The sequence below is a fragment of the Cynoglossus semilaevis genome, chromosome 6 (assembly GCF_000523025.1).
Source record: "Cynoglossus semilaevis isolate Cse_v1.0 chromosome 6, Cse_v1.0, whole genome shotgun sequence".
NCBI classification, from domain to species: domain Eukaryota; kingdom Metazoa; phylum Chordata; class Actinopteri; order Pleuronectiformes; family Cynoglossidae; genus Cynoglossus; species Cynoglossus semilaevis.
Genome location: NC_024312.1, coordinates 9,990,504 through 10,000,220, shown reverse-complemented (window position 1 = coordinate 10,000,220; position 9,717 = coordinate 9,990,504). Strand labels below are relative to the sequence as shown.

Here is a 9,717-nt window from a genome sequence, read left to right as displayed (position 1 = left end):
GCAGGAATCGAACACCCGACTGGGCAGCTTTATTCTAAAAATATATAAGCGGTAGTCCACGCCAGTGTTTCCCAATCTTTTTAGAGCCACAGCGTGTAACCCCACGGCCCATCACAAAACAAAAAGAAATTCTGAATTTACTCACAATCAATTTACTCGGTGCAAAACCTGGTTATGTTTAGTTGAACACAAAACGGACATATTTGTAGGAATGGAAGAAAGACATGAAGCTTGTCACTGTGACACGGACACAAGAAGACAAATGATTTGCAGTAAATCAATTATCCTAAGACCAATAAAGTAAAATCATTTTAAAAAATGTCATTGGCATACTTGATTAACTGTCATAGCACACTACTGTACCGTGGAATCACTGATCTCCAGTATGTACGTTAATTGGCATTCATGACGATGTACTCAGATAGAGAGCTAGATAGATAGATAGAGAGATAGATAGATACAGAGCTAGATAGATAGATAGATAGATAGAGAGATAGATAGATAGATAGAGAGAGAGAGCTAGATAGATAGAGAGAGAGAGCTAGATAGATAGAGAGAGAGAGAGAGAGCGAGAGAGAGAGAGAGATAGATAGAGAGAGAGAGAGAGAGCGAGAGAGAGAGAGAGATAGATAGAGAGAGAGAGAGAGAGCGAGAGAGAGAGAGAGATAGATAGAGAGAGAGAGAGAGAGCGAGAGAGAGAGAGAGATAGATAGAGAGCTAGATAGATAGAGAGATAGATAGATAGATAGAGAGAGAGAGAGAGAGCGAGAGAGAGAGAGAGATAGATAGAGAGAGAGAGAGAGCTAGATAGATAGAGAGAGAGAGCTAGAGAGATAGATAGAGAGATACATAGATAGATAGAGAGAGAGAGCTAGAGAGATAGATAGAGAGATAGATAGATACAGAGCTAGATAGATAGATAGATAGATACATGGATAGATGTACTTTATTGATCCCATGGCATTGGAAAAATTGCATTTTTTTTTTATATTCCCATGCATGCTTTTTTTGTTCACGTTATTTTTAGGAAGCTCACATTTGTAGTAATGGTCATATTTTGTGTGTCATTTTTCTTCCAGCTCTGAAACAGGTCCCCGCTGTAGTTCTCCAGAAGACTCAGAGCTTGGTGGATCAGACGGCACCAAAGCAAACCAAAACCGTGAGTCACTCCAGCAGGGTTTCTGTAAGTGATGCTTACAATCAAACGGATGAAGTGTCACCTGTATGTACGTCCACAGCTGAAATACATTTGTGAGCCTTCCCGTTGACTCAACATGAATAGGTACAACATGAATAGACTATGTAATAATACAGTGGACACCGTACAGTGTTCCCTCTCTATATCGCTAACGGTTCTCCTTTCGCTCCCTCAGTACATCGTAGATTTTTTTTTTTTTTCTTGTTCAATATTTTCATAATTTTTGTGATTAAAAAAACGTTCTAACCTAACAAAGATAAACAGTAAAAATATAGCAAACTATAAACTAAAAGACATTGCTAATAGCTTGGTTGTTGTTGTTGTTGTTTGTTTTGTTTAACTCAGAGGAGATCGTACACAGCATTGAGCGTGCACTTCTGTTCCGTTCCTCACACTGATTGGCTCATGCGTCGTAGCATCTCTCGGCTCTCACTCATTTTGCCCTGCGCCGTTATACGTCTAGTACGTTGCTGTAAAGTTTGTGCTCTTGTGTTCGGTGAAAGTTGACCCTAATTTTGAAGACGCGGACACAGATGACAACGTGTATGAACTCGTATGAATTTGAATTTGAATTTATGATTAGAATGTTTTTTTTTTACATTGTTTTTCATGGTTGTGTATTTCATTTATTTGTGTAGTATTTATGTCTTATATGTCCATTATGCAACTCTACTGTGCATATACTCTAATTGTGTGGGGAAAGGAAGGGTGATAACAGTGTGGGGGGGAGGTTCATAAAGGGTAAATATATACAAAAAATAATATAATAACTATCTCGACCTCTATTTCGCGGATTTTCCCTTTTCACGGTGGGTCTTGGAACGCAACTACAACTACTTGCTATAGAGGGACTTTTATATTCCATGATTAAAGTCTGCAACTATTGCAAGAATTTGCTCCTGATACGAGGAAATATCAAGTAACGAGTGCTCGTTTTTCCACCCAAATTTGAAAGTCCTACGACTGTTGGTGATGCCGGCGACGATGATAGTAGTGATGTTGATGATGTAGCGGTGATGAATGATGAAGATTAACTTTTAATTAAATAAAAAAAAATATATATATATACTGTATATAATCCTTCTCTTATGCTTGGTGGGCCTGACATTTTTATTATTATGGTTTATTTTACCCATTCTTATCACAATAATATAAAATGTTTTCTTAATTATTATTTTATATTACAAATACATTTGTGTATATCTATGTTTTTCATGTTTAGATGCGGGGATTAATAGTATTAATAGTTCTGGGGGTGGGGGAGGCTGAAACAAAATTTTTTTTTAGTTTTGAATGGGGAAAAAATTTGATCTAGACCGAGACACGAGTGCTGTTTTGGATTGGATTAGACTCGTATCTAGGGAGTCCACTGTACTGAAGTGTCTTTTACTGCCATTAAACACTAAAAGTAATAGTTCGCCTACAGTACAGTAATATAGATATAGATTATCAGCAGTGTTAGTACCAGAGGTGTGGACTCGAGTCGCATGACTTGGACTCGAGTCAGACTCGAGTCATCACTTTGATGACTTTAGACTCGACTTGACAAAATGTAAAGAGACTTGCAACTCGACTTGCACTTTAACATCAATGACTCGTGACTTCACCTGGACTCTAGCCCTTTGACTCGACAAGACTCGATAGTTCCTCCAAAACCCAAAGTGATCTGTGGAAATATATTGTTATTTTATTTAAAAGGACTCGAAACAGAAACGGCAGGACCTGGGACTTGACTTGACACTTTTCTTGTCTTGACTTGGACTCGACTCGGACTTTGCCTGTCCTGACTTGAGACTTGACTCGGACTTGAGTGCAAAGACTTGAGACTTACTTGTGACTTGCAAAGCAACGACTTGGTCCCACCTTTGGTTAGTACTAGTCAACGGTTTATCCATACTCAGGTCTCATGTCACAGCTTTTGAATGAAACAATAAAATAGTTTCCTAACACTCCACCAGCTAAAGTATGTGTTCTTATTGTTTACATTACGTACATTTTGTGGCAGTGAAACATAATTTGCGTCCGTCTCGCTTTTCGTCTGCAGCATGTGTTTGGAGTGTGTGCGTCGCTAGAAAAGCTCCACTAGTGGCATCCGACTGCTCTTTCTCCAGCAGCTCTGACAGTGATGAAGACGAAAGCAAGACGACGTCTGCGTCCAACAGGACAGTCACCACAGAAGCCATCACAACTGACTCCGGCAAGAAGACTTCCGGACTAAGTGTGGATGCGAAAAAGAATACGTAAGTTCCTGTGTTTACTTTATCTGGGGACTTGTTTTTTTCATGTTCCTGCAGTTGATTTTCTTCTAATGTCCTACTCTTGTCTCCTCCCTTGTTTATCGTTGTTTCTTAAAAGCCGAACATTTAGCAAATTATTTTCCGGACATGTACAAAACACTTTTGTTTTATCTGGTGTTTTACAGGATGCAAAACAACATAGGAAACAGATTTTAAGGTTAATACCAGAGGTGGGACCAAGTCATTGCTTTGCAAGTCACAAGCAAGTCTCAAGTCTTTGCACTCAAGTCCGAATCAAGTCTCAGGTCAAAATAGGCAAAGTCCGAGTCGAGTCCAAGTCAAGACTGAAAAGTGTCAAGTCAAGTCCCAAGTCCTGCCGTTTCTGTTTTTCGAGTCCTTTCGAGTCCTTCCACTCACTGCCACTCCTTTTTTGTTGACCATCTCGTACTTTTTAAATCCGAACAACACGATCTTTGCTATCATTTTCCCTTGTCCCGCAATTTGATTGGCCAACGTTTTATTTGATTGGATGTTGTGCACGATGAGAGATACACAGACGCTCCTCAATAACTTACTTTATAATCTTTGGGTTTTGGAGAAAGTATCAAGTCATGTCGACTCAAAGGGCCCGAGTCCAAGTGAAGTCACGTGTCATTGATGTTAAAGTCCAAGTCGAGTTCCAAGTCTCTTTACATTTGGTCAAGTCGAGTCTAAAGTCATCAAATTGATGACTCGAGTCTGACTCGAGTCCAAGTCATGAGACTCGAGTCCACACCTCTGGTTAATACTGTAGTGAAACAGTGACAACAAGTGCTTCATTTGATTAAAATGTAAATATGTACACAAAGAACGAATAAAAAAAAAATTAAACCTTTAGATTAAAAGTTTTAAGCTTACGCTATCTAAAATATAGTCCATCAGCCTGCTATAATTATTTCCCCCGCTATTTCTGTATGCTAATAACAAAGTTATTATTTTCTCTACATCTCCTCCATTTTTAAGTTACCCTTAAAGATATTATTTAAAATCACTACTTTTACCTTTGCGGTGAGTCGGGGGTCGTGAGGGGCTTCCCATGGAATATGGCTGCTGTAATGCTTGAATGATAACAATCCTCCAGTCACTAGGTGGCAGCAAACCATATAGTGGTTTGTACAGAAAAAAAATATGTATGTTATCAGGTTCTTAATAGTATTAAAATTCGTGTGGGTTGGGGGGGCGGAGACATGAAAACATTCTGTCGCCAAAGGGGGTATGCAGCTTCTTGATTACGATCCCTTACTTTCCAACTCATGTCACTTTTTTTTTTCATCCTTTGGCTGGGTTTGAGACTTATACTCAGGTGCGCCATATATTAAAATATACAATTTCACATATGTTTTTTTTTTTTTTTTCACACTCACAGCTGCAAAAAGGCCACTCTCTCTATATACAGTATGTTTATATATATATATATACATATATATATATATATATATATATGTATATGTATATATACATATGTATATATATATATATATGTATATATACATATATATATATATACATATATATACACATATATATATATATATACACATATATACATATATATATACACATATATACACATATATACATATATATATACACATATATACACATATATACATATATATATACACATATATACACATATATATACACATGTATATATACACATATATATATGTATATATATGTATATATACATATATATATATATATATATATATATATATTAGGGCTGGGCAATGATTAAAATTTGAATTGCATCACTTCCTGCAATTATTTGTCCAAATATAAATGTAATATAATCCAAATGATAAATTGTAAAATAGTGTATAACGCACCTTTTATTTCAAATGTACCGCCGTATGAACGAAAGTGTCATAACATTTGTCGTGCAAACACTTTTAACATCAGCATTTTTTTTTTTTTAGCAGTTAAATACAATATTTAGTGTAAATCTCCGATAATATCAATTTTAGTTTCTCTCTACGCTGCGTGCTGGTTTTATGTTTTCAGAAGACGGCTATCCCTTTAATGAGTTGTTGTCGTTTTGTGTCTCTTCGCTTTGTTAGTGAAACTGTTAAGATGCCCATCAAAGGGCTCTCTGCGATGGGAACAGGAAGTGCGAATAAGAATGAAAGTGAACCGAAAAAGACACACACAGATGGTTCCGACCGAACTGCTGCCAGTCCGTCCGACCAGACTGTTGTCACTCAGTAGGTACGTATGTCTGTGTTCAAATGTATTTATGTATGCACAAGTGTTACATTACACGCATACCCACAGACACAAAGACATATTGGGTCCCGAAGGACTTTACAAGGGTCAGGAACCAAACAAGTATTGGCTTAATTTGTGTCCAACTCAAATCCATTTATTTTTATATGAAGTCTGATTACCATACTTTCCGGACTATAAGTCGCAATTTTTTTTTCATCCTTTTGGCTGGATTGGACTTTAGGCTTGCAACTTATATAATATATATAATATATAATTTCACCTTTGTTATTTTTTTGACACTGACAGCCCCTACAGGGTCCTCTAGGTTTGTGTACCAGTATCTGCTACTCCTGTACCACTGAAAATTTACGTTTCTTATTTTCACACTGACAGCCGCTAGAGGGCACTGGTATACTCCAGAGTGACATATATGGGTTTTTTTTCTCTCCTTCATTATGGATTTTCTTGTGTAAATACAGTAACTTTTTTTTTATTTTTTACAGATATGTTATGGAAGATTTTTCCATGTAGAAAATGAACACAATTGTACGTTTAAACATATCGCATATCCTATTCAATGATGTATCCATTCACAACTCTCAATAACCATCATGTATTTGTATTATTTAGTGCTCAAATATGATGAGGTTCACACATATTTTAAACACCTAGTCAAACCTGTATACATCCATCCTGGTTAAACAGACCTCTCGTACCTGACCTCACAACACGTCCTGTTCGGTCACACCCTTCGTTTGCCTGTATTCAAACACACACGTGTAACTGGATGTGTTTTCTCAAGTGGTATTGAAGGAAGATAAAGAGTCAGTGACGACAACCTTTAAAGCGTTATCACTTTTTCGCTTTTTCCGTTACATGTCTATAAACACGTGTTCAACCTGGATTGAATTATTCTCCTTTCTGTCATGTGACACAAAAATGCTTTGATGGGTCTTTGATGGAGATAGAAACTTAATGAAATCAAAACATTTCTTTCTTTTTTTGTTTTGTTTGAACCCTACAGACAGATGCCACCCTCTGCTAACGAACCAGCCGATTGATTGCTGATGTACAGGGGAACAGTGTTTTGTGTGTGTGTGTGTGTCACACTGTCATTCCCATGACACCTTTGCATCCTGTTAAAAAGGTGTTCACCTCCATTCTTTTTTGTGTTGAAAGGAAAGTGAATAGAGAACTCGCGCATGAGACAGTAAGGATTTTTGCTGCACTCAATAACATTGAATGATCCTTAAACACCGAGGAGATTTGTGTCTCTTTAACCTTGTCAGACCCCAAAGGACCGTATGTGAGCGAGCTATTCTGGTCATTTCATTTCACAGACGAATGAGAGCCATATCACAATTTTACAATAGTCGTTAGTTCTTAAAAAAAAAGTCGCACTGCTGGTAAAGCTGTGAGGTTCCTAGCATGTCATAGCTAGTAGCGGGCGACCGGCGTTTAGAGAGATCATAGTAGGCATTTCTAGTAAAGCGTTTTACTGTTAACATTTTTTTTTTTTTTTTTTTGTACTTGAAGGTGTGAGCCAAAGTTACGACCGCTAGTTGCTTACGAGGACGACAAAGCTAACTTCCATGTGTCCCCATCCTTTAGCCCAGTACTTAATACTCAAATAGTGGGGCGGCTTAAATGATAACAAGCCTCCAGTCACTAGGTGGCAGCAACTCCTACAGATAGGTTTGTAAACGGCATAGAACAACATTATAGCACCGCCATTTTGAATAGAGAATATGGATTCATCGTAGGCCGAGAGAATCTAAGTTCAAGCCATGCTTCAACTCATGCCGCCAAATAATAAACTTTCCAAATCATTTTTAAATTGTATAATATATATACAATATATAAAACAGAAAGCCCTGTGTGACACGTGATATGGTGATAACTTTACCTCTTTTTTTTTTTTTTTTTACATTTAACATTGTCAGCTTTTTATTTTCTTTTTATTCACCTGGTGGCATTTCGTGTAACCTCTGACCCTATAAAAGTACAGTAGGGATTGTGAGTAGTGTATGTGTTCCAAGGTTGTATTCTCAGGTCTAAGGAGAAAAAAAACAAACAAAAAAGAAACACAGTTGTAAAAACATATTCGTGTAATTCAGTGATGCGCCCATACTGCTTCACATCACCCCGACAACTGTCAACAACGATTGTGGAGTTAAAATGTTTATTAGGTCGTAGCTAATCTTGCTAATATGTAAACATAATATAGATGCGGTATATACATATGTGAACATTATCTATTTTTGGAATAAATTCAATGTATGAATAGGATGTTTTTTTGTTTTTGTTTTTTTTTTTTGCAGTTAGCTCTGTCTGTCTGTTTATCTGTGTTGCCGAAACATAGAAATTTGATGCATTGGTCACAGGATAAAAAAAGCTCAAGAGTTTTAACTATTAATTTTGATGCCATTTATTTGTGATGTTTTTTTTTTTTTGCTTTGTTATTACGGACATTGCGTTTTAAAAAACCTTATTTACATGCGTTAAGTTTGTCCTTCGAGATACATTTGAGTGGCATAAATTAGGTTGTGTATTTAACCAGAATTATCCGATAAGATTTTGTCATGCTTTCATTTATTTTTGCCTTGTCTCTTGCTTTTCAGGGTAGGGGTTGATTTTAGTTACATTTATTTCGAGTCTCTTGCTTTTCAGGGTAGGGGTTGAGTTACATTTATTTCAATTTTTTTAAAAAAAGCACTTTTTCTACGGTAAATGCACTTTTAATTTGTATTTGGTAATGTAAAAAAATGCACTTGTGCGTACACCGTACATCGGCAGGTATTTGTTTTTGGTTATAGTTTCTGCCAAAGTGTGAAAGGATGCATACCAGACCTCTGTGTCCTTACAGCGGTCTGATGGATTTGTTCAAAGTCTTTCCGTGTTGGTTGGATAACGATGTGGGGAAAAACAGAGTTAAACTTTGAGACGTGTTAACACAGTTCCAGTCAGATTTAGAAAAATAGAGCTGAAAAAATCAAAACAAAACATTGCGGTGCACATGTTACAGCGTTACATTAGACCATTGTCTTTTCTGTTTTCATTTGTGTATGTATTTGGACCACCAAGTGTGAGAGTTTGTGTGGGTGCATGTGTGTGGCCGAGTGCAAATTTGCTGTGTTGAACATTCAAAGATTTAGATTATACAGTAAATATTTGTAATGATTTATGGCACCACAATAGTAACACAGTTAAAAGATTAGATAAAAGACACATGTAAAAGTAATGCATAAAGGCTAAAATACTTTTATTATTTTCTACGCCATCTATTGGGGAAACGTGGGTATTGCAGGGAAAAGGTAGAAGTATAATAATTTTTTTTTTTTTTTTAATTATATAATTTGGAAAAGTTTGGCGGGCTGGAGTAAAAAGCTGAACGGGCCGCATCCAGCCCATGGGCCTAAGGGTTGGCCCATGCTTGTATTAGTACATGTACCAAACTATCATTATTTCAAAGCAGGTATACAATTGAATGTACTTAGTTTAATAATCAGCAAAACTCAAATGTATCCTTCTTCCTTCGGTGAATGATTCATCAGTACAATAAGTAAATTGATGTGTTTGTTTGAGTGTATGTAATGTCACCATTTACAGGATGTTGCGCAAAGTTAGGTTGAGCATTTGGGGTGAAGCATTGGATCGGACTTGCTACAGTTGTTTTTTTTTTTTTCAATGTTTGATCCTGAAATTTTGACCAATATCAAACCGATACCAATCCTGAGTAAAGAATCAAGCCGTCCCTTGTTTAAACTGTAATCTGAATGTTGATTATTTATTTATCCATTCCTTTTGTTTACTGTGCCTACTAGTTGCAGTCACATATTACTAGAACAATCCGATGCAAACTAAATAAACGTTAGACGAAAAAACACTGAAACACGAGCCGGTGGTTGTGTCACCTGTACACATATGGCAGCACTGTTTACTTTAAGGGCAGCTGAGCCCTTATTGTGTCCCTGGCTGACATCTCTGCAAACACACAGACAGTCTCCACTACAGTCACACACACACACAGTG

General features: G+C 36.8%; 1 protein-coding gene across 1 annotated transcript in view; it reads left to right on the top strand.

The window, feature by feature from the left end:
* The window catches only part of LOC103380074 (serine/threonine-protein phosphatase 6 regulatory subunit 2-like), a gene marked incomplete at its 5' end in the record, with an annotated part of 18,135 nt that extends 9,796 nt beyond the window's left edge, over window positions 1-8,339 (top strand). The window contains 4 exons of the mRNA XM_025056343.1: window positions 1,080-1,183; window positions 3,243-3,438; window positions 5,538-5,685; window positions 6,710-8,339. Of these exons, the coding sequence (XP_024912111.1) occupies window positions 1,080-1,183; window positions 3,243-3,438; window positions 5,538-5,685 (448 nt within the window). The remainder of the gene's footprint in view (window positions 1-1,079; window positions 1,184-3,242; window positions 3,439-5,537; window positions 5,686-6,709) is intronic.
* Window positions 8,340-9,717: the final 1,378 nt, after the last annotated feature.